At 40.1% G+C, this 26,412-nt stretch overlaps 1 protein-coding gene and 1 long non-coding RNA gene across 2 annotated transcripts; one reads left to right on the top strand and one right to left on the bottom strand.

Annotated features, from left to right (window-relative positions):
- Nucleotides 1-26,050, bottom strand: LOC121254876 (IAA-alanine resistance protein 1). The gene is made up of 11 exons (XM_041155065.1): nt 25,362-26,050; nt 15,114-15,197; nt 14,945-14,994; nt 8,797-8,848; nt 8,176-8,292; nt 6,920-7,197; nt 6,372-6,521; nt 6,147-6,254; nt 647-748; nt 512-556; nt 1-426 (listed from the first exon to the last, which is right to left on the bottom strand). The coding sequence occupies exons 1-11, from the start codon at nt 25,669-25,671 to the stop codon at nt 271-273; spliced, it is 1,452 nt and encodes a 483-aa protein (XP_041010999.1). The 5' UTR covers nt 25,672-26,050; the 3' UTR covers nt 1-270.
- On the top strand, nt 4,671-19,865 carry LOC121254877. Its single transcript, XR_005938736.1, has 4 exons — nt 4,671-4,791; nt 13,058-13,064; nt 13,244-13,250; nt 19,854-19,865. It is a non-coding gene; the product is annotated as an uncharacterized LOC121254877 (long non-coding RNA).
- Nucleotides 26,051-26,412: the final 362 nt, after the last annotated feature.

Genomic DNA, 26,412 nt, shown 5'->3' on the forward strand with positions numbered 1-26,412 from the left:
GAATCACATATTCAGCATCTTTCTATACTCAAATCAACATATTACACGATATGTCAATCGGCATGTAAGATCGTCTAAATAGGGCAAGGTTTCACCTCTACCAATTTCCAATCTGTTATCCTCTTTTAATACAATAGCTTTATAAATATTACGTGAACCTCACAAAGGTAGGGTGCTTCAAAGCCCGGGATGCTGTTGAAAGGTATAAAAGATATATGCATCAATACTTTACATGTGCCTCGGTCACTTGCATTGAAAGTTGATACATATTCATTCTACAAGGGAAATCCAGAGGGCGACACCCATGCCTAGTATTAGTGAGGTTATATGGATTGCTGTACATTTCAATGAGGACTTGGCGTTGTTATTCATTTCTGCAAGCACTCCAGCAACTGCAATGTATATAAATCCACCGGCAGTAAATCCCTGCAACAGTAACAGTTCCTTGAAATCGTGACTGAAAAAAAAAAAAAAACCTTAAACCAACACATTTCTTCCCAGTGCTTCTCACCTCCATGAAAGACGACTGCCCTGGATCTTGCCCCAAGAGCAAAGCCTGCCACAGCAATAGGAGTAAATAGATTGGTAGCAAAACGTCTTAGATGCTAATAGCATAGGTTTTCCCATCCATGGAAGATAAACTCACCATTGCAGTTCCTGCTAGAGCCACCAGTGCAGATAGGAAGTTGAAAAAGAGGGCTCTGGAGACACTGAAACCAGACCTCACAAGAATGCCAAAATCGCCAATCTGCACAGTGCAGAAGCAGCCAATGAACTAAGCTGTCAACTCCCAAGAACAAAAGAAAAAGAATAATCATAACGACAAAAATAATGAATAGTCCTCAACAAGTGATGAAAGCAGTTTTGACAATATACCACACAGTCATAGCAAACTCATTTAGATGGTTGATAAAGAGCGAATTGGTTCAAGGTTTATACAGGGAACTTAAAAATAATATTCTGGAGCATGTGAAGACAATTTTCTGAAACCACATCACAATGTAGGAATGCATGCATTTTTTGCATGTTGTCACATGAATTAAATAATTCGTTAGCATGAGAGAGGGAAGGGGGGGGGGGGGGGGGGTGGGGGAGAGAAGATTGAAGAATTGCAGCGCTTGGTATGGGAAACAAGGGGTAAACACGGAATGCATTATTCCCATTTGGCCAACTCCACTGCATGGGGAATATGACATTATGACACCTGCTAACCATAGAAAAGATGCAAATAACCAAAGCTTTGAATTCACCTATGATGGAAAATGAATCTTTACAGTGAAATACAGAAGTTCAACTGCAAATAATCACGACATTTAGGGTGGGAGATGATAAACCAGTAAGCACATCTAAGCCTTTGCCTTTGTCCATGGCTAGTCATGTACAGAGTTGGGCTTCCATGGCTTTGGATCACAACTCTCCTTGATGAGTACAAAAGAACCAGAAAAATCTCCTGAATGTTAAGCTTCTATGGCTTGAGCACCTCCAAATGATAACTATCCTTGACGAGGCACAGAAAAAGGCTCTTGAAGGGTGACCACAGTTAAAATTCCCAAGACATGTAGTCATGGCCATAAGGAAGCCTAGACAACTCTCCTGGGGAGATGGATGCAAAGATGAAATCCTCTTGTTTGTTTCCCTTGTAAACTCAAATTTCACTCTCCCAAATATAGAACCCAAGCCCAAAGCATGAATTTATGCTTGCTTGCTAAGGAAAACAACACCACCCAACACCAAATACTTGTCCCCTTCGTTTTTTTAATAGGTAAGCAAGACCCTTTTTTTTATCAGTTAAGCAAGAACTTTTATTGATAGCAATAGTCATATCCCATGTACAACACTTGTCCTCTTCATTTGAAGCAAATCATGCAGCCAACAGTGCTTCCTACATTTTTCCTATAGTCTGAATGGCCAGCAAGGCCATCACAATTCCTCATGCATCCTCTTACCCACTTTGGGTCTTCTATGCATGCTTAGGCCAGAAATTAACATTGCGTTAGATAAAGCATAGATTTCTATAAATAGAATCTCTACTTTACATTAACAACGACCCATGTACTTGGGCTACGCCTATTGCTATTATCAATAAAATACTTGGGGTGGAACACGTTTGAAAAACATCTCAAGTTTGAGGTGGGTGATGGAACACGGACCCGCTTTTGGTTTGATCTATGGAGTGGGGAGAGTCCTCTTTGCATGGCTTTCCCAGTTGTTTTTAACTTGGCTGGAAATCAGCAAGCTCCAGTTTCAGAAGTTCTATGTCGTGCCAATGGAATGGTCACTTGGAATGTCACTTTTACAAGAAATGCTCAGGACTAGGAACTAGAAGAGCTGGCAGTTTTTTACAGTTACTTGTATTTAGCAAAGCTAGGGGCCAATGGGGGTGACCGTATGTTGTGGACTCAAACGAGGAAAGAAAAGTTTACTGTTAAATCCTTCTACAAGGTCTTGACAGTCCTACAGCCCACTTTCTTTCCATGGAAGAGTATATGGAAGGTAATTAGTTCCATCTAAAGTTGCTTTTTTTACTTGGATAACTGCTCATGGGAAGATTTTGACGGTTGATAATTTAAGAAAGCGAGGTATGATGATCACGGAGTGGTGCTACATGTGTAAAAAGAGTAGGGAATCGATAGATCACTTGCTCTTACATTGTGAGGTGGCTGGGGAGTTATGGGCTGGTATTCTTAGTAGAGCTGGGCTGAGTTGGGCTATGCCTAAGAGTGTGATGGATCTATTAGCATGCTGGAATAGATCTCATAGTAGTGTCCAACTAGTAGCCGTGTGGCGGATGATTCCTTTGTGCTTAATGTGGTGTTTATGGTTGGAAAGGAATGACAGGTGCTTTAATAACAAGGAGCGTACAGCAGGGGAAATCTAGAACTTTTTTGTATTCTCTCTTTTCCAGTGGTTTTCTACTATTGTATTGAAGGGAGGGAATGTTCATGAGTTTTTATCTTCTTTCTAGCCTACTAGAATGTAATTAGGTGTCTCACTTTGTATACTTCCTGTGTACTTGGATATCGCCTAATTTCATTCACATCAATAAAAATTATTACTTATAAAAAAAAAAAAAAAAAAAAAAAAAAAAAAAAAAAAAGGCACGTGTGAACAGTGACCAATTTCCTCTCCGTACGAAGCCCTAACCCATGTGAACAGTGAGTTGAGAAAAACCCTTAACCCTCCTCTCTTGCCAGCAAACTCTTTCTGTGTTCTTCTTTGTCGGCGTCGGTCACTATGCACTTTGAATCTGTCACAAATCTGATCGACTGACCCAGACAACTCCGTTGTGGGGTCTCCAACGTCAGTCCTTCTCCGGCGACTAGGATTTTTCTGCTACTCTTCCGTTACCTCCTCCTGCAAACTATGATTTGAGCCTTTCCACTAGCCACCACTACAGACTGTTTCGATAGACTCCTTCGACTAGTAGTTTTCTCCGTTAACTCAAGGGATTTTTTGCAAGAAATCCGTTAACTCAGGGCCTCCTTCAGATCTGTGTTTTTTTACCTTAAGAGGATGAAGCGGGAACAGTAGGGAGCAATGGGAACAGATTTTGCAGTGGGTTTTGACAATGGCGACGAAGCATGATGCGGTTTCGTCCCAGTTGGAAGGTGAGAGGTGGTTGAAAGTTGAATAAAAAACTTTCGTTTTTACGAAAGAGAGACAAAATATCTTTTGTATTTCTAAACGTAGCAAGAGGATAGCTAAGTTCATGTATCTAAAGGGGACGACAGCTTCGTGGGTGGCTAAGGGGATTGAGGATTGTTTAGCACTTAAATGCCATGAAGGTTTATTCAGAGAGATAAGGATGGGTAATGGAGTTTTTAACATTCAACATCATGTTAATGCAAAGGGCAGTTTTCTGTAGCTTTCAAAATTCCAAAATGGAAGGAGGAAAGGTTTGTTGGTGATTCCGAAGGGCGCAAATGGTACTGGATGGGAAGGCTTTCTGCAATCCATTCTAAGTGTCACTGAATCCAAAGCCACTACTAGAAGTGGGGAGTTTGTTGATGGAAAAATAGTGGGAAGGTCTTCCATAACCAAAGGTGCTTCGTACGTAGTGATGTTGAGGTCACTAGCGGGTAGTCAAGCCGAGATCAGCTCAGCGGTAGAAAGAAAGGGCAATGCACTTGTAGGAGACAAAAGACCTCAGGTGACATTAGGAGAGTTGGAGGGAGTCTAGTGGCATGTCAAATCTCAATTGAAGGGAGTTATGGATTATGTAAGAGATCTAATGATTAAAGTGGATAAGGGGCTAGACCTAGTCGTGGGTACAACTGTGCCGGAAAGTGTGCAGGCAAAAGGTGTGTGTCAACGATAGGGTCGTTGGACACTAGCATCTTTGTTCATGCCAGTGTTACTATGCCTTTTGAGGGAGCTGTAGGATCTCAGGCACCAGCTACAGATGAAGTTGGTCCTTTTGTCCAGGGTTCATTTGTAGTTGGAGACGGGGGTCCCTCCAAAGTCTCGAGTATTTTGGAAGAAACAGTCGAGCCTCGTTTAGAAGATGCAAAGGGGGCAAAAGAAGGTAGTGCTTCCCCTCTTGAGGAAGCAGTAGGGTCAGACAAAGTGGCACGGCAAGGATCGTTGAGGGGTGGAGCAAATACACACAATGTTGATGGAGGGGAGGAATTTGTAATGGTAACAGATGGAAGGGACAACAACCATATAGATGTCAAGCAACCATTTGGCGGGAAGGAAATTATCGATTTGTCATTGGTGCCTCGTGTGGGGGAAGGTTTAGAGTCGGGAGTGTAGTCGGGTACTGTGGCTGGGGATAATGTCGTTTCCCTGGTTTCTCTTCCTCCGATGAACGATATAGCGGGTTCAACTTCGAATTGGATTTTGAATAAAGATAATGGGTTTCTACAAACCCTGGGACTTTCATATAGAGAATAGGGATAATATGAATACTAATTTAAACACTACTCACTGCAATCTAGGTGAGCCACCCACTTGAAACCAAATCTAAGTTTAAGAAAGGCAAGGAGTTAAAGAATCTTTCATGGGCAATCAACTACGATGGTAAGGGAGATAGCTCAAGTCGAGGAAGGGCTAAAGGGAGGGCTTTGTGATATTCAGGTTGAGGATTAGTTTTACAGAATCTAGGGGATGGGGTCGGGGAGGTGTAATGATAGTTTTCCAATTCGGGTTTAGTGTATTTTGGGTAGGTTTTCATGGGCTTTTGGGTCATTATGGGCTTTCTTGTATGGGCTAGGTGTTTTTCTTGTATACGTCCAGTGTACTTGGTTACTCCTATTGATATATATATATATATATATAATATTATTACTTATCAAAAAGAAAAAAAAAGGAACAAAAAAAGCACCTAACAGTTTAAAAGCCAAACTGGCAGTATCACTAGAAAAGCTCCTACAATTTGTACCCTAAAAATGACACCAATTTGGATCTCTGTATCCTTATCCGTCCACTCAGGCATATCTTATAGTGATGGGACAAAACACAAACAATAGCCATATTTTAAGAAAAGGTCACCATTAGATCTGCCTTTTCCACCTTGCATTTCCTCCCACTGGAGAATAGCTTCTCAGATGTACCCACAGATGCATGGTCATCACTTGTCTCCATCTTCTTGTATAAATCAAAATCATGGGGGAAACAGAAGCATAACCAGCTAAAAACTTCCAGGGATCATCACTCTCACATCTACTCCATCCTGCAGTTACTAGATCCAGGACAATTCTTACAGCTGTCTCTTTCTCTCGTAGCATCATCTTTTTTGCCTTCCACATATGATAAACTGATGCCATAGTAGCTACCATGCCCTGTTGCTCTCTTATGTAGTGATTGACAAACAAGTGTGTGCCTGGGATCAAAAGAAACCTCTTCACTAGCTCAAGGCCCTGCTCTGCAGACCTAACAAGCAAGCATTGAGAATCACTTCTTTCGTCAGCCAAAATGTGCCACCCCTATCTTTTAGACATACTGACACAGATCAACCCTATAAAAATGACTTCCAACAACCTAAACATTATATATAACTTTTATGTCTGAATACATTATGGGTTCAAAATATAAAGACATCGGTCCTAGAAAAGGAATAAAATTATACTTGTAAAATATATATAAAAAAAAGGTAAGACTTCATCAAACAAAAAACAAAAAAAAAAAAAACAAAAGATCTGAACCTCTTGAGGAAGCTCATGTGCAAGCAAAAATAGAGTTCTAGACCACCCGCCAACAGATCCATAAAGAAGGAAAGCACTTCCCAGAGCCATTCCATCAGTAAAATTGTGCTGCAGCATTAATGTGTGAAACTGTATCATTTGAATCGGTTTTCTTTCATATAATTAAGAATAGATTTTAAAAAAAGATAGAAAATAATAATAATTATAATAATAAGGCCCACATACAACACCATCAGAAAAGAGATTGAGATAACCAAACACAAGATTTGTTGACGATCGATCCGGATCTTTTTCTTTGAAATAAGAATTATCGGTGAAGCTATTTGTAGCATCTACAATGGCTTTATCTTCTCTAGCACCACCACCAGTGCTTCTCTGCAGAATGAAAGAATGAAAGACAACGTTCAATATTCATTCCTATAACACCATCCAAATTAGATCTTGTAGTAGAATAGCCAACTCCATCTCCTGGATTCTGTTCAAGGCAATAAAAAGAAAGTGCAGGACCTTAATGTTTTCACTTTGAAAATTTTACACCACAAATGTTGGTTTGAAACTGCACACTAATTATTACTATAAAGTAAGAATCTTCTATGCATAACAGAGTGCACAGATTTCCTGTATGACAATAACAGGCATATACCATTAGGCAGCCCCTAAGCATCAACCATCATGCCTAATTCTGGCTTTACCATGCCCCACCCACTAGAATGGTCCTAAATCAGAGTGGATCTCAAGAGACCAAATATACACATAAAATAAAAACTCCTCACCTTTTTAAGAAATTCATGCTGGGTCACATCATCTCCATTCGAAGAATCATTTGACACTTCACATAAAACTTTTCCTTCAGTTGACATTTCCATCGTCTCTCCTTTTCCACTCAAAGATTGTGACTGCACAATGTCATGAGCATCATTATCACCCTTCAATTTCTTACTGCTTTTATTATGATGGTGGTGATGGCCATGACTCCATCCATGAGTTCCTCCAGAGTTATCTTCCACATACCTCACTGCCTTCTCTACAAGAAGAAAAACTACAATGCCAGCTGCAACAATCATAACATCACAGTAAGAATTCAAGGTATTTTCACCCAAATCTGCAATGCCTCTAATATACTTCGCTTTTATAGGTACACCACCACAGACTCAACCAGGATGGAAAGACACACCGATAATGAGACATTAAATAGCACTTTTCATTTTCTTTCCTTTTTCTTTTGAGGGTAGAAATTACAATAGATAATAAAAGCTTAAAACTTGAAGACCCTCAACCATGAAGTAATCAATTCTAGCTTAATGAAGGTTATAGGTAATCCCTCCAATCTAGCCCGGTCATACAACAAATGTTTTCAATTGGACTTGCATTAAATCAATCCTTCAAAAACTACCCTTCGTCATCATAATGAGACGCAATTGCCAATTTCAGGTGCTAAAAATCAAACATTTTCTTCCCTTTTTATGTTATTGGTATTTTAACTACTTCTACTACTATTATAACTATTTCTATTGCTATAACTATTCTTATTATAATTATTTTGTGCCATTTAGTAGGTAAAATCCGTCAAATAATGCCAGACAATATGCAGGACAAGTAATTTAATGTCAAGCATCACATCCAGGCTGACGACTATTACATAAGCATATCACCAATACCTTTTTCTGATAAGTAAAACGTATCTCCAATACTAAACTACCTAGAAAAAGTTGTAGACAAGCCTTCCCTAGGTTGGAAATGTGAACCTTATTATTTTGACAAAGATGTGTTTTTCCAGGTCATGTGCAGCAGGCCAGAAGCACACATTTTCCCTTTGCCAGTGGCAGTAACAATGAAACTATGGAAGTATACAGAAAAGTGTCTGACTATCCTTTTATAATAATTTGGCCCATTAATTAGTAGAGATATATAAGTTCCTTATCCATTTACATCCATGTACACACATTCATACATATATGAGTAAGTCGAAACAAGCAGTCATATGGTTGACAGGGTTAATAAGATAAGCATCAACTATATGACTACTAACCCAGAATGGACATTCCGACAGAGAGGTCCTTCAAAGAATGTGAATGCAAGAGATCACTAGAATGAGCATCATAGACATTGTCTGCATGGTGATCATGCGAGTGGGAATGTTCTCCACCTGCAAAATATACTTATATGAAACTATGTCCCAGTTAATGACAGAGTTTATCCAGAAAAACTTTTATTCTTTAATATTTGGCAATAACCACCCAAAACCATACAAGAGAAGCAATTATACAAAGTTCAATTAGCTTTTATAATGTTGCGAGCTTCATATCACAACCTTCCGGCATCAACAAAACAGAATAGAAAAGCCGCCAAAACTTCCTCTGCTAAAAGAAAAATAGAGAGACAGATATAGAGGAAGGAGTCAAAATGAAACTGGACGTATACAAAGTGAAAAAATATAGGCAATACAGTTAAAATAAACCTAAAACCGATAAGACAAAGATAAACCCTAGAAAAATCCTTCAATGCCCCAGATAACTCAACCGAGATTACAATCTACCACGATACCATTGCAAGCATCTTTTTAAATTTTACACAACGAATTGACATGAATTAAAGTTGTAAGCAAGTGGAGGCCCCATTATAGGAGAAAAATGGTATAACAAAATCATACCAAAAGCATGCGGTAATTGATGAAGAAAAGCATCTCCTAACATAGCTCCTGCCTGTTCATGGCAAAATATCAAATTAACCTGATTATATATATATATATATATGAAGGGAGCAATAACCACACAGCAATATATTAACAATGATAAAATAATTTTTTGATAAATAAAAATGACAAAAATAATGATAATGACAAATAACAACTATAGCAACAACAACAACAACAACAATAGCAACAAAAATACTACCAACCACAGCCATTACAATAACAATAGTGCATAGATATACTGCACAATCCACGAGACATCCACTCGATTCCTGCTGTGCCGTCATACCCAACATACCAACTCGATCCTACTGTGTCGTCAAACCCCTTTGTGTTGTCGTTGTTGTCGTCGGACCATCGGAAGTTTGAACTATAGCTCCTACAACCCACAAGACCCCCTCCCTCCACTTCTCCCACCCTCAAACACCTGATAGAGGCAACCATTCCACCCTACAACACATGATGCTTACCTTCCTCTTCTCCCAATGTCACATGACAACTTTTGTCTCCTCCAAGTGCCTTACCCTTTCTTTCCACCGCGGAGCTATTCTCTGCAGGACTACCAGTCAGTGACCTCAACACTGAGGTGTACAAGGCACCGTTGACCGAGGGAGGCCTTCCCATTGTCTTTCCATCAACAAACTCCCATTTGTTTGCATGCTTCATAACAACGGCTTTAGGCCCAATGATGCTTTGAATGGGATACAGAAAACCTTTCCATCCGATGTCATTTGCGCCTTCCAAGATCACCAAAAAACTTTTCCTCCTTCCATTCCGAAAATCTAAGAGCTGCAAAAAACTACCCCTCGCGTTAATATGATGTTGAATAATGATAAGGTCATTACCCATCCTTGGCTCCCTGAAGAATCCCTTATGACAGATAAGTTCTAAGCAATCCTCTATCCCCTTAGCCACCCATAAAGCGATCGTCCCACGTAGACACATGAACTTAGCCATCCTTTTACTACGTTCAGAGATGCGAAAACTGTTTCCTCCCTCTTTCGTAAAAACGCAAGTTTTTTATTCCACCTTCAACCACCTCTCACCATCCATCTGAGACAAATCCGCATCGTACATCGTACATCGTCATCCTCTAATCCCAAATCACAAGATCATCCATCTACTTTCTATACGGGAATAGAAAGTAGATCACCCTCCATCAAAACAGCTCTAGAAAAAACCACAAGAGCATGCAACATTTTACATGCACAAGCCTTCTACGCATCTCTGAGGAAACCGAGAGGAATGCGGCTGAAGAAGAAGGATCTGAGAAAATAAAATCCCCTCCACAGAAAATTCAGATCTGACGCCGAAGTGTGTTGTCAGAGCTCAGCCTTGTCTATGACGGACCAGATCTGCATTGCGCACCAGATCAGCGTCGACGAAGCCTAAAGGAAGGCTTTCTGTGAGGATCCCAGTCGCCGGAGGGAGGTCCGCTGCTGGGGTGTCCTCCGAGGGGTCACCGGAGCCCGTCCGTTTTGTTTGTGGTGAACACAAGTTCGACGGCGCCTGGCAGATCTCGTTTCTCTCTCTCGTCTGGTCTCTACAGTGTGCGGGGGCTGCACGTTCAGACTTCTGATGGTTCGACGACGACAACGACAACACAGCAAGATTGAGTGGGTACGTTGGGTATGATGGCATAGCAAGAATTGAGTGGATGTCTCATGGATTGTGCATTATATAAATGCACTATTGTTATTGTAATGGATGTGGTTGGTAGTATTGTAGTTGTTGTTGTTGTTGTTATTGCCATGGTTCTTGTTATTTGTGAGAGATCTCACGGGTTAACGAGATTTAGCATATTGTGGGGCTTTCATATGGAGGATGTGAAGACCAATTTAAAGCACTAGTCACTGCTATTGAGGCGGGACACTCACTTGCAACCAAATCAAATTTTAAGAAAAGCAAAGAATTAAAGTGTCTTTCTTGGGCAATCAACTACGACACTAATGGAGGTAGCTTAAGTCGAGGATAGACTAAAGGGAGGGCTTTATGAAGACATCATTGTAGAGGGAGTTTCGGGAGGAGTATTAGTCTTAAGGGAAACAGGGGGTTGGGGATGGGGAGGTGTGTTCTATTCCAATTCAGGCTTGGTGTTATTTCAGATGGAATTCTAATTTTCACGGGCTCTTTGGGTCATTAAGAGCTCTCTAGTATGGGTTAGGTGTTTTCTTGTATACTTCCAGTGTACTTGGTTACTCCTATTGATATATATTTTTTATTGGCACGGGTGTCCGGGAACAGCGTCCCAACTAATCTTGGGGGTACACAAGCCCTCGGCAAGGAACTCCTATTGATATATATAATATTTTTACTCATAAAAAAAAAAAAAAAAACAATAGTGCATAGTGCTCTAAATGAGCCAAGCAGCCCATGAGCAGCCTGACTCAACTTCGACTCAGGTGGTCTTGTATTCTAAACAAGCCAAGCTGAAGCCTAGATTAACGGTTGTTTGGTAAACAAGCATCAACTATCTGAATATGCACTTTTATTTCTTGTCTTTTACAGATTTCTTGTTATATTACGCATCATTTTTAAAAATGTGTGCTCTACTTCAATCAGTCACTTGCTTGAGCTTTGCACCTAGGCTCTAGACGGCATGTGCGCTTAACTACACCTAGCACTTTCACCAACACTGCCTTGAACACTACCAAATTTTCCTCTCCAACATACAAAGATCCGAGGCATAAAACAAACAAGTCCAGAGAGACAGAGAATAGAGTTTCTTCAATCACAAGCAACCTTGCAATGAAGTAAAGATGACCTAAAATTTCCCTACTTCTCTTACACATGCAACACCAATCAAGACATTAACATGCTCCTTTCTTAAATTGTGCGAGAATTTCCCCTAAAGCAAAAGTAAAAACAAAGATAGATCTTAAATAGAATTATTCAAACAGTACAGAATTCAATTGGTGCAAAAAAGATAGATCTTTCATCTTAGGCACAGTTTTGAGCAATTTCCTTTTTAGTTTAATAACTCATCAACTTGAACAATAGCTCCAGAATGTATTGGAGCCTAGGCTCAAGATCAAGCTTGAGTGGCTCATCATTTGAAAGAAACCCAATCGAGCCAAGCTCAAGCTTGAGGATTTTCTCATGAGGTGAGATCCAGCTTGTTTGGCAAAGCTCAAATCTCATACCAGCTCAATTCAATTACACCCCTAAAAGAAGACTTTAGAGAAAGTGAGACGAGACATAACAAGTCTAAGCTTTTCAAAGATAATAAACATATTTAGAATTGATTAAAATTGAAGGTGTGGAATGAGGATGTTTTTGGAAATATTGCTACTGAAAAGAAATCTATTTTTGATGATTTGCAAGGAGGGGATGGGTTCTCTATCTGTCGAGGAGATCTCTAAAAGATGCTTCATTACCTCGGAGCTTGAAAATTTGCTTCTAATGGAGGAAATATCATGGAGACAGAAATCTCGGGCTCTTTGGTTAAAAGAAGGGGATAGATGCTCTAAGTTCTTCCATCGGGCGGCTAATTCTCATCGAAGGAACAATGTCATTGAGATGCTACAAGCGGATGGGCATGTTCTTACTGATCACGATGGTATCAAGAATCAAATTGTCAATTATTACAAAGGCTTCTCACGGGGCAATTCTCTTGGAGGCTTAGACTTGATGGTTTGGCTTTTCATACTACTGATCATTTCAGTGCTATTTGGCTTGAAAGGTCGTTTGAGGTTGATGAGGTGTATCAAGTAATTAGTGGGATGGCTAAGGATAAAGCTCCAAGTACGAATGGTTTTTCCATGGCTCTCTTTCATGACTGTTGGGATGTGATTAGGGAGGATATTATGAAGGCTTTTCACAAACTTTACTCTTTTGGTAAGTTTGAGGAAAGTCCTTTTTTTTTATAATTAATTTTGAGAAAAGTCTTAATGCCACTCTTATTCTCAAGCAGGTTGGGGCTTCAAATGTGAAGGACTTTCACCCCATAAGTTTGGTGAATGGAGTTTATAAGATAATCTTTAAAGCTCTGGCCAATCGTATGAGTATGGTTATGGGGGGTATTATTTCCAAGCCTCAGAATGCTTTTGTTAAAGATAGACAAGTCCTGGACTCGGTTCTTATTGCCAATGAAGTCCTGGACAGCAGACTCAAAGCTGGAGTGCCGGTTTTATTATGCAAACTTCATATGGAAATGGCGTATGATCATTGGAATTGGGATTTTTTGTGCTATTTACTTGGTAGATGTGGTTTGGGGGAGAAATGGTGTTCATGGATTATGCATTGTATTTCAAATGTCCGCTTCTCGGTTTTGGTGAAAAAAATTGTTTGAATATTATTTTTGTTTTGAAATTTGAATTTTTTTTTTTTTTTTTTGTGTTTTGTTTGGAAGTAGAATGTTGTAATGATTAGGTCATGATTAGATGAAAAGTAATACTAGATACAGTGCTAGAGTATGCAAACCCCGCACACTCCCTTTAAAAAAAAGTGGGATCCACCATTCGAAGGGAGGGCATAGGGTTTGCACACTCTTAAGACAGCAAATATCATTTCTCTTAGATGAAAATGTTGAAAATTTAAAATTGAAAAGTGTTTTGTATTTGAGTGACATTTGGGAATGAAATTATGAGAAGGTTTGAGTTGAGATGAGATGTTCTCAACTCATCTCACTTCCCAAATATGGCCTAAACCTTGCATTTTATATAATATATAGAAGTTTCCTTAATTGTGACGAACATCAATCAAACATTAAAGCAAGCATGAGCCACCTATGCATTGAAAACTTCTTGTAAACTTCATTGGTTTTTTTATAAGCAAAACTTTCTGCAAACTCAACCCATAAAGAAATGTAATCATTTCTTCGATAGAAGATCAACGGAAAACGAACGAAATGGGCCAATTCAAAGCATTTGCTATCCAGGGTCATGTTAAGAACATTGAGTGTATCACATTTTTACCCTCTTATTTTGTAACAAACAAGTTAAATGAGTCCAAATTTCTTAAAAGTGTAAAATATCATTCATCCTATAAAAGAAGGATATTTGTAATTAATATTAGTTATCCTATACTAACGATTTTTTATTTATTTGTTTTCCTTACAAAAAAAATATCATTCATCGTATTGCTTTCATTCTGATTTCAGTTACATGAACCAATAAGCTAATATTGGTAATCATGGCACCGTTAAAAGGGATATACAGGGCACATTTAAACCAGGATTGCAGGCCCTATGCCAGCTAACAAGTATAGAACTCTTCATATGGACAGCGACATTAGGGAAGATCCTGACCCTGGACAATCTACGGAAATGCTGTATTATTCTAATTGACTGGTGTTGTATGTGTGACCACTTGTTACTTCATTGCGAGGTTGCCAAGGTCCTATGGAATGATTATTTTGGCAGAATTGGGTTAGCTTGGGTTATGCTGAGGAGGGTGGTCGATCTTCTTGCCAAGCTGGAGAAGTCTTCATAAGTATCCCACAAATCGCAGCAATATGGATGGTTCCCATACGCCTTTTGTGGTGCATATGAGGGGAAAGGAATGATCACAACACAACTTTGAAGACAAGAAACATTTGTTAGAGGAACTCAGAAGATTCTGTTTCAACATGTTTTTTTTTCTGGGCAATAGTTTTAGATTTCAAAAGGCTTAGTTCATTATTTGCTTTTATGTATTTCTTCTTCCTAGCTAGGTGTTTTATCTTGTATACACCCTGTGTACTTGGCTATACCTATTAATATTAATAAAATTTTACTTAATCAGAAAAATCTATAATCACAGATCATTTGATTGCTGTGGTCAGACTTAATTTCATGCAGAAAAGAATCTAGTCATTCTGTTCCTTGTATCATCAAAGAAAGCAAGGCAATCTCATATGTAATAACATTGAGAGTTCACTTAGGAAAGCACCCCCTAAGTAAGTATTCTGTTTTCTTTTAAAACTTCAAAAGATTTACAAAAGTTATGAAAATCCATTAGATGATAATTCACAATTGCATCAAAAGCATTAGTGAAGACAAAAATACTGAAGATAAGCAGTAGCCTGTGTAATTAAAATAGAGAATATATGAGATATACCACAAACTTCACAATTAAAAGAATTACTTAGGATTTATAAACCAAATTAATACGGTTAAAAAACTAACCCCAAATAAAGCTAATGAATCAACAATGGCCTTGGACGGTTTCCCTTGTACTGCAAAGCTCGTAGTGTTCAGTCATTGGTCATTGGGATAGGAGCGTTAGTTTCAGAAAAGACCATCACAAAAATATAGGATAAGATATATCAATATCGATTGATAACTATGCACTTACCAAATATTACTGGCAGGATAATTAGGCATACAAGAGAAGCCATGCTCACCAAAAAAGAGCAACCCAGTGCATGTACCCAAAGACCTATGAGTTGAAAAAAATAACAAAAATAAATATGAAGTTCACCTCAAATTGAAGTAAGCATACTTTCTAGAAGACTTTCTTTTACAATATGCAAAGATTATTCATTAGGGTTAGGCAAACTTAGCCCTATTAGTCCAAGTGAAACAAAATAGAAATCTTTTAAGTGCTACAATAAGATATCATGTGGCTATTTACTATATTATTCCTACAGTGGTTAATTTCATGTCAATGATTTAACCCCTCTTGACACGTTGTGCTTGTTTCACACAAATGTCCTAATGAGTTTCTACATACTTATGTTCTATTAATCTTTCTCGGTTTCCTCTCCGTACACTTTCTCATAGATGATCATCTCTGCTGCTTACCTACGAGATAATCATGGTTTTCTCGAAACAGATTCTTTATAGAATCTAGAGTTTTTGAATTAAATGAGGAGGGTAGCCGATGGATTCGCATAACAGAAAGAAGTTGGAAGGTTACAAAAGCATTAGTCCTGGAGATGTCCACAGTGAACTAGTTCTTTAGAGCCCTTGAGGCATGTTCGATTGGAGATAAGGAGTTCTTTGCAACCTACTGGGATGGTACCAGAAGTTACATTGCCCAGAGATGCTCCAATGCTCAGGGTAGATATACGGTGTTAGTGGAATATTATATGGCAATGGTTGCTGATGGAATTTCATTATCATACCGGAAGACATGGAGGGGAAAGGGGGGAACAAAATGGTGGTTGCACTGCTGGAAGTTTATGGCAGATTGGGGGGGAAGGGGAGAAAGATTGGGCTGTCAAGGTCTCAAAACTCAACACTCTGCCTAAGTCTTACGCAGAGGTGGTTCGGTCATTGGGGCTTGCTGCCGGCAGTCACAAAGCTTGGGGAGCTGCAGCAGCAGTGATACCCAGGGTGGAGGGCAATTCTGGGATGTTGAAAGCAAAGGAGATAGTGTTAAGGGAGACGGAAGGAGACGTGCGCCGCTTACTCAAGTGTGCAGAAATAACACTGAAATTGAAAGAAGCTCTTTGACCGAGAGGATACACGTGAGGGATAAAGATCTTTTCCTTAAAAAAGATTTGCTATAGCTAAAAAACTTAGTAAATCTTATGATTCAAAGAGTGGATAATCGATTGGGCTTGGGCTTGAGCCCATCATCCTCAAGTTTCCAAAAAATAGAATGGGCCAGGAGAGGCATTACACTCGAGCTGAGAAAGGGAAAGCCCCAGCCCAGCCCAGCCCAGCCCAGCCCAGGCCCAAAAGTTGGCGGGCTAAACACCCGAGGCCTCCCGAAAAGGGTCGTGTGCTTCCCATCGGCAACGATATGCCGTCATCATCTAAGTATCGACCAGTGACCACACAAAACTCGTTGACGGGAGAAGGCGAACCAATGGGTGAAGCCCTGGATGATGGGTTGCCGAAGATGATGACGCCGATGGAATTCGTAGCCGAGGCAATATGTTTCGAAGGTATGAGAGGCTTGCCGATAACAGAAAAGGGCCAGAAGGAGCCAATGACAACCCAGAACCCATCGCCAGGAGCAGGAGATCTAGTGGGTGGGCTGATGGTCAACGACTTACTAAAGGTGATGCCGCCGGTGGAGATTGAAGCCGGGAATGTCCATTTCAAACGTAAAAGGGGTTCTCAGACAGAGGAAGAGGTCCACAATGAGACATCGACCTTCTCTATCACAATTTGAAAGTCCTATAGCTCGTGCTTGCACGGGAGCCTCAAATGGACACTACGATGCCAATGGAGAATAGTTATGAGAGATTGGGTGTTGAGGACTCCCAAACCGATGCTGGTAGCTTAGTTTTATTCAAGCCTGGAGCCTCTGAAAATGAGGGGGAGTCTCTGAACACATTAATAAGAAGGAAAATTGGTGTTGATTATCATTGGGATGAGTCGACTCCTTACAATTCAATGTCCTTACTGAAAGAACAAATACTAGCATCAGACTAGGTTCTACATAAAGCCAAGAAGATTCAATTGTGCGTTGGACTTCCATGTATTGGTTATGAAGATCAGTTCTTGGCCTTACTGCCATTGAAGATGGGCAGCCCAATTCGGCCAAGAAAAGGGAAAGGGAATTTTTTTTTTTTTTTTATAAGTAAAATAAGTATATATTCATCCAAACAACTGTCAATTACAAAATCAGAATATGCCCTACTTATGTAGGAGCATTAGAAACTAAAAACTCATGAAAGTCCATGCCATTAAAGTCCACAGCAATGGCCCAAGTACAAAGGGTCCTAAAAAATAACATTTTTAGCTCGCCATAGATCTCTCTTTGTCTTCAAAAATCCTCTCATTGCGCTCCTGCCACAAGCACCACATAATACAGATAGGAATCATCTTCCAAACCGCTTTGATCTATCGCACACCTCGAATCGAGGTCCAGCAAACCAAAACATCCAACACAGTTTTCGGCATATCCCACGCTAAATCCATTCTGCTGAGCACCTCATTCCAAATAGTCATGGCTATCTCACAATGTAGAAGTAAATGATTCACCGATTCGCCCCCTATTTTACACATATAACACCAGTCTACTATGATTATGCTTCTTTTCCTTAGATTATCCGTAGTAAGAATCTTTCCCAAAGACGCTGTCCACACAAAGAAGGAAGCTTTGGGAGGAGCCTTATTACGCCAAAGCTTTCTCCAGGGAAATTGTATCTCAATAACTTGTGTGAGTACCTTGTAAAAAGAGCGAACAGTGAACAACCCTTTCCCTGTTGGTCTCCACCACAAATCATCTGCATGCTGGGTATTTGGGCGACAAGAATACAAAAGACTATAAAAATCTACAAAACTCTCCATCTCCCAATCCTATGTTGCCCGATTGAAGTTGATATATTCCAATGGATGTTCCTTCCTACGACTTCCATTACCTCCGCCACCATGGCATCTTTAGCATTTGCAATCAAAAACAGTGTGGGAAACAAGTCTTGTAGAGTACTAGTGGTACACCAAACATCCTTCCAAAATCTGATCTTGGAACCTGTACCCAATTGCAGCCTTGTGTGTTGATGGAAAACCACCCATCCTCTTCTAATGTGTTTCCATAGCATTCCAGAGGCCCCTCTAACTTCTCTAGTACACCAACCCCCCCTAAACCACCATATTTGTTCTCAATCATAGTCTTCCATAAGGCTTCTGGTTCCTTGATATATCGCCACAACCATTTGCCAAGTAATGACTGATTGAACACCCTCACATTTCTGATACCCCAACCGCCATTGGAGATAGGACGGCACACCATCTCCCACTTAACTAGATGGAATTTAAACTCTTCACCTAAGCCCCCCCACAGAAAATTTCTTTGTAGCTTCTCAAGACGACCTGCCACACTTGCCGGTATAGGAAATAAGGATAAGAAGTAAGTGGGTAGATTAGAAAGCGTACTTTTAATTAACGTAGTCCAGCCCCCTTTTGACAAATACATTCTCTTCCAACCTACCAGTCTCCTCTCTACTTTTTCAATCACAGTATCCCAAATAGAGCGCGCCCTCGAGGCTATACCCAGTGGTAATCCCAAATAGCTCATAGGGAGAGACGCTATCTTACAACCCAATATGCCAGCCAACTCTCTCAAATTATGAACTTCTCCAATAGGCACCAACTTAGATTTGTCATAATTCACTTTTAGACCAGACACTGCTTCAAAACAAAGTAGCAATGCCTTCACAGCCCTCAACTGATCTGGATCGGTTTCACACATAATAAGCGTATCATCTGCAAACAGCAAATGTGAAATGGTAGTGATACCCCTACTCGGCAATCCAATTTGAAAACCACAAATAAAACCATTAGTCACTAAAGCCGAGATCATCCTGCTTAGTGCCTCCATAACAATAACAAAAAGTAATGGAGATAATGGATCCCCTTGTCTCAAACCACAAGAGCTCGGGAAGAAACCCTCTGGGCTGCCGTTGATTAACACAGAGAATCTTGCCGTGGATATACACTATCTGATCCAAGACCTCCATCTTTCTCCAAATCCACACCTACCCAGTAAACATAGCAGAAAAACCCAATTAACATGATCATACGCCTTTTCCATATCTAACTTACACATAAGCCTTAAGCTGCCAGCCTTCAATCTACTGTCCAGACATTCATTAGCAATTAGAGCCGCATCAAGTATCTGTCTACCCTTCACAAAGGCATTTTGAGGCTTAGTAATAATCTTCCCCAAGACCCCACTCAAACGATTAGCAAGCACTTTAGCAATGATCTTGTAAGTACCATTCACTAGGCTAATAGGCCGAAAATCAGAAATCTCAAAAGCCCCTACCTTTTTAGGGATTAAAGCAAGGAAAGTGGTATTGAGGCTTTTCTCAAATTTCCTTACCGAGAAAAACTCCTAAAACACCTTCATAAGATCCTCCTTTATCACCTCCCAATATTCTTGGTAAAAACCCATAGAGAAACCATCAGGGCCGAGGGGCTTATCTTTTGCTATTTTCCTTACTACATCATAAACCTCTTCCTCTTTGAAAGCCCTCTCCATCCTAGCAACATCCCCCGACTCAATAGTGTCAAAAACCAAACCATTCAGAGTAGGCCTCCACCCCACCTGTTCAGTGAGGAGCTCTCCAAAGAAACCAACCACGTGATCTTTTATTACCTCTTCTTCTCTACACTCGACCCCCTCAATTTTCAGCATCTCAATGGTATTATTTCTTCTATGAGAGTTTACAAATTTATGGAAAAACTTTGTACTCCGGTCCCCTTCCTTTAGCCAAAGAGCTCTTGATTTCTGGCGCCATGACATCTCTTCTTTTAGAATTATTCTCTCAAGATCTGCAACCAGCAAAGTTTTCTGTGCTTGCTTCTCCTCAGTAAGTAGTCTCCCTTTTTGTTATCCTATATTTCCTTCGATAAATTATGAAGGAAGTGCGAGTCGTGGTGGAACGAAGGGTAGGGCAAAATCGGTGTTTTTATAAAGCTCAAGATAGTCTCGTGGAACGTTAGGGGATTGAATGAGTTAGAGAAATGCACCAAAGTATAAAATCAACTTCGTGGCAGGAAGTCGATGTTGTATGTATACAAGAGACAAAACTAGAATTCATCTCCCGTAGCACCATATGGAATTTGTGAAATTGTTGTCATGTGGGGTGGTTTTATTTGCCGTCTAAGAGGGCTTCGGGAGGCATCTTGGTAATGTGGAATAAAAGGGTGGTGTAAAAGATGGATGAGTGTGGGGAATATACGGTGGCTACTTCGTTCAAGAATGTGGAAGGTAGTTATCAATGGTCCTTTGTTGGTGTTTATAGTCCAACCTCTAATACATCGAGAAGAGGCTCGCGGGATGAATTGGCTGGTCTTGTAGCTTATGGCGCCTTCCTTGGTGTTGGGGGAGATTTTAATGTCACTCGCTTTCCAAGCGAACGAATAGGAGGTCCTAGCTCTAGCTCAACAATGACAAATTTTTTTGAATTTATTTATGAGCAAGAACTTATGGACATTCCTCTAATGGGTGGCACATTCACATGGTCTAGTAATACAGAGCATCCAGCTTGGTCAAGACTTCCTTATTTTGCCAGATTGGGAAGCACATTTTCTAGACCTAATCCAAAAACTGCTTCCAATGTAATGTTCAAATCACTTTCCCATTCTCATTGATTGTGGAGGCATCCAAAGAGGCAATATATATTTGAAGTTTGAGAACATGTGGCTGAAATCAAAAGGCTTCATTGAGCGAGTTAGACAATGGTGGTCTTCCTATCTCATACAAGGCAACCCGAGTTATGTGTTGGCTTGTAAGCTAAAGGCTCTCAAAGTGGACTTAAAGAAGTGGAATGAGCATATTTTCGAGAATGTGGAACATCAAAAAAAGTCTATCTTCGATGAATTACAGGGCTTGGAGGATGTGGAGGAGGAAAGGGCCTTTAGAAGAAGAAAAGGCTCACAAAAAGCATCCCATCTTGGATATTGAAAAGTTGGCTTTAATGGGTGAGCCTTCATGGAGACAAAAATCGAGCACTTTATGGTTAAAGAATGGGATAAATGCACCAAGTTCTTCCATCGCATGGCTAATTTGCATAGAAGACACAATATTATTGATTCCTTAATGGTAGTGGGAGGATTACATCGAATCCGACTGAGATCACGGATCACGTTACCAATTACTATGCACTACTTTCGGAGCAGTTTTCTTGGAGAGCATGTTTGGATGGCCTTGTTTTTTAGTCGATTGACTAGCAAGAAGCAAGTTGGCTAGAGAGGCCATTTCAAGATGTGGAGATTCGCAAGGTGGTAAGAAGTATGGCAGGTGACAAAGCTCCAGGTCTAGACGGGTTCACTATGGCCTTCTTTAAGGCATGTTGGGAGGTAGTTAAAGATGACATCATGAGCTTCTTCCATGAGTTTCATGAACGAGGCAAGTTTATAAAAAGCCTAAATGCTACCTTCATCGCTCGTATTCCAAAGAAGCCGGGGTTGGTGGAGATTAAAGACTTTCGTCCTATTAGCTTGGTGAGCAGAATGTACAAAATCCTTTCGAATGTATTGGCTAATAGATTGAGTACAGTATTGGAGAAGATCATATCCAAGCCCCAAAATACATTCATACAAGGTTGGCAAATTCTTGACTTGTTGCTCACTATCAAAGAATGTTTGGAGAGTCGCATCAAGTCGAGTGAACCAAGATGTAATGCCCTAATGGAAAGCCAAAACCACATGGCGTATACTCCAAAAGGATTGGTCAATGATACAGTTGGAGCCCTATTGAAACATTATAAGAGCAAGAACTTCTCATTTCCAAGCAATGTAGGATCTCATACACCACTTACCTTTACACATCATATGGATTATCACATAAGATTATTATGCAAACTTGACATGGAGAAGGCATACGATCGCGTAAACTGGATTGTTTTGTTTCACATGCTTGAGAGGTGTGGTGTAACGCCCCAATGGAAAGCCCAAACCACATGGCCTATGCTCCAAAAGGACTAGTCAATGATACAATTGGAGCCTCATTGGAACCTTATAAAGAGCAAGAACTTCTCCTTCCCAAGCAATGTGGGATCCCATACACCACCTACCCTTTTCCATATCATATGGGGTATCACAATCTACCCCTCTTAAATTCCCGACGTCCTCGTCGGGCCTGTCCATTATAGGTGGCACGGCTCAAGTCCCACATTTCTGGTTGGGATAGGCTCTGATACCATTTGTAACGCCCCAATGGAAAGCCCAAACCACATGGCCTATGCTCCAAAAGGACTAGTCAATGATACAATTGGAGCCTCATTGGAACCTTATAAAGAGCAAGAACTTCTCCTTCCCAAGCAATGTGGGATCCCATACACCACCTACCCTTTTCCATATCATATGGGGTATCACATGTGGACTTGGAGCGAGATGGTGTTCTTGGATCAAATTTTGCATATCCACCATATGTTTCTCGATTTTGGTAAACGGTACCCCAATGGGATTCATCAAAAGTTCGAGGGGTTTGAACCAAGGTGATCCCTTATCTCCATTACTATTTGTTTTCATAATGAAAGCTTTTAGTAAAATGATCGCAGATCTCGTGTAAAAGGGATTTTCTATCCAGCTTTATTGTTGGGGATGCAAGAATCGGCACACTTGAGATGACCCACCTCTTATTTGTAGATGGCACTCTTGTATTCTGTGGGGCTAGTCATAATCACATTCAAGCTTTGCGGGCTCTTTTACTTTGCTTTGAAGTAGCATCAGGCTTGAAAGTGAATCTTACCAAGTCAGAATTAGTTCCGGTTGGAAATGTTCCAAGTGTTTTGAGCTTGGCTAATATCCTGTGATGCAAAGTCTCCACTCTGCCAATGAAGATTTTTTGTCTTCCATTGAGTGCCTCCTTTAAGTTGCAGTCTATTTGGGATGGCTTGTTGGAAAAAATGGAGCTCAAACTAGCGAGTTGGAAGAGGCTTCATTTGTCCAAAGGTGGTAGAGTTACATTGATCAAAAGTACTCTATCCAACCTGCCTACTTCTTATCTTTGTTTCCAATACCATGCAGGGTGGCATTGGGCTACGGTTTGTACCCCTATACGCGAAGGCGGGTTGGGAATTCAGTATTTGTTGGTTTTCAACAAGACTTTATTGGGTAAATGATTATGGAGATATCACGAAGAGAGAGGAGCTTTATGAAGAGTGATCAAAGATTTAAAATATGGTGGATTGTGGGGAGGATGGAACTCGAATGAGGTGAGTGGACCACATTCAGTGGGGCTTTGGAAATTCATAAGAAGAGGTTGGACCAATCTCCATCAATCAACACGCTTTGTAGTTGGGGTGGCTCTAGAATTAAATTCTAGAATGACTTATGGTGTGGAGATCGAATCCTCAAAGAAGCCTACCCAATACTATACATCATTGCAAAAAGAAAGGCGGCCTCAATAGCAGAGCTTATGGAATTACTAGCGGCTCTCCCCCTTGGAACATCATTTTCCCTAGAGATGCCCAAGATTCAGAAATTGACACATGTACAGATTTCTTCAATCTCATGCACATTATAGAGTGACTAGAGGAGCGGATCAGATGATGTGGTCACCATCCAAGAAGGGGAGATTTGTTTTACAGTCATACTATAAGTCTCTTATGACACACTCTACAAGAACATTCACATTGAAGAACATATGGAAGAAGGCCCCCTAGAAACTTCTTTTTTGTTGGAGAACTTCGTAAAGGAAGATTCTTACCTTAGATAATCTAAAGAAACACCAACTCATTGTATTAAATTGGAGTTACATGTGTAAGAAAAGTAGTGAGTTTGTTGATCAACTATTATTGCATCGTGATGTAGCAATGAGTTTATGGAACGATATCTTTGCAAGAGTGGGACTTATTTGGGTAATGCCAAGAAGGGTTGTTGACTTTTTGGCCAGTTGGCAAGGCATCCAGAGTAACTCTCAAATTGCAGTTATGTGGAAGATGATATAGACCTGCCTATGGTGATGCATATGGATGGAGAGGAACAATTGGTGTTTTGAGGATCATGAACAGACAATGGATGAGCTTAAAACTTGTTTTCTTCGCACTTTATTCCATTGGTTGATTGTAATAGACTTTAATGGCATGAACATATATGATTTTCTTGTATCTTTAAACAGTCATACCTAGGTGTGGCTCTTGTATATGTCCCGTGTACTCGGCTTTGCCTATAATAAATAAAATTCTTATTTATTGACAAAAAAAAAAAAATTGTACGTAGGCTCCAGGGTTACAAAGGCTAACCCCACTTATAAGATCTTGGCAGGTGGTTTTCAAATGTTAAGATTGGCATGTTTTCGGTACAATGCCTACTTAGACGGATCCATTATATAAGCCCCAAAATATAGTATATAAAAGTACAAGCAAATAATGACCGAGTGGGGTTTAGAGTAGCTAAACTCTTTTATTGTCAACTTAAACATAAAAAAACCTTCTATAATACCATAGTGGGGTTTAGGAAGGAGGACCTCGCTATCTATGTCAAATGATGATCTTCCAGGGAGAAGTAGTGTGTAAAGGCTGGCTTCTTAGAAGAATGACTACAGCCATTAGCCCACCCAATAGCCCCATTTTATCAAATTAAGTCCAAGCAATAGAAACGTCAGATCAAGTTAGAAAATGAAGGGGCGGAGCATTCAACTTGAAATGAAATGTGGAACTTGTGAGCTTAGTGGATTATTACTTGATTCATCAAAGAGGGTTACTCCAATCAAACATATCCCACAAGACATATGATGCGATTATTACTGTGCATTGATCGGAGGAGTGTCAAATAGTTTTGAGGACCTAATGCAGGCAGTGATGAATGGCCCCGTATAGCAGTTGTCAGATCAAATAAAGCCATTTGAAAACAAACGGATGCGTCAGACTATGTCGCAGGCCGTACGCTAGTTGAACAAGGTAACCCAGTCGCATATGACAGCCGAAAGACCGAAAGGCGTCGTCCAGGAGAAGGAGATGATTGCAGTAGTGCATTACTTGACAATGGCCACAACACATTTAAAAAAATACCCTAGCATTTCTGAAACTATAAAACTTCAGCTCTGTTGACTTACTAGCCTTATTGCCCGGAAGCTATAATTAATTTCCTTTGCCCAATCATTTTCTCAAAAACCAAACACACAGTTTCAAGCAAAACAGTCAACCAAAGGGATCGAGAATTGCACCACGAAAAGCACAATTCGGCAGATTACCTAAGCCCGAGAGCTCCGAAGCAGCAAAATGCTCGTGACCATGTTCGTAGTCGTGTTCGAACCCGAACCCGAACCCGTCCAACTTCAGATCCTCCTCCTCAGCCAACTCTTCCGGGAGCTTCAAGGAAACATCATGATGATGATGGTGATGAGCATGGTCGTGTCCGTGATCGCAGTGGTGATGACTATGGGAATCATGAACCTGCGACGCAGAAATTTCAGAGTGGCCGAAGCTCGGATCCGAGAATAGCGCAAAAACCAAAGCCGGAAACAACAGCAAACAACGGATCTGACACTTAGGGCACGCCATTCCTTCCAAGTAGTAGGATTTTGTAAATCACAGGGCCCTAGAAAGCAGGGAGCCCGTTAGGCGGAGGGGATTTAAGAGTGGCGGCGCTTGCAGGTGCCTTCAATGGTGATGAAGCAAATGATGCATAAAAATAGCAAGATTATGCCGACTATGATTCCGAACGTTACGACATCCATTTTGTACTTCAAATTTAACTTTCTTTCTTTATTATAATTATTATTAATTTTTTCCCTTTCTCGAAGTGCCAAAAGAGTATCTATATCTGATTTCTGAAGGAGAGAGAAGAGGGGCAGGATTCTCATTCATAAACCTATGGTAAAGTGAAGGAAAACAATTTAACCATTTGATTGCAGTAACAGCATCCCCACCGCCTCTCATTCGGTCCACTCCCTGCTGCCCTCCTTTCACATTACGATGAATCACTCCTGGCTTTTGGAATTATTTGTCTCTCTATAATTTATTCGATTTTAGGATTAGTTGTTACTTTTTACTTATTTTTTTATTATTATTCACTATTATTTAATATTTTATTATTATTTATTATTATTTTTTTATTATTATTCACAAAATATTTGAGATCATCTCACTATCTAAATACAACCTTAATCTCAATTTTCTAGAGGAATGTATTCCTTCCTTCCTTCCTTTATTTAGTTATTTATTTTTTATCCTAACCATCATATATTCTGGTCATTTTTAAGTTGTATTTAGTAAGTAAAGTAATCAATTCATTATTATTCA

This window comes from Juglans microcarpa x Juglans regia, chromosome 3D (assembly GCF_004785595.1).
Source record: "Juglans microcarpa x Juglans regia isolate MS1-56 chromosome 3D, Jm3101_v1.0, whole genome shotgun sequence".
Taxonomy (NCBI): domain Eukaryota; kingdom Viridiplantae; phylum Streptophyta; class Magnoliopsida; order Fagales; family Juglandaceae; genus Juglans; species Juglans microcarpa x Juglans regia.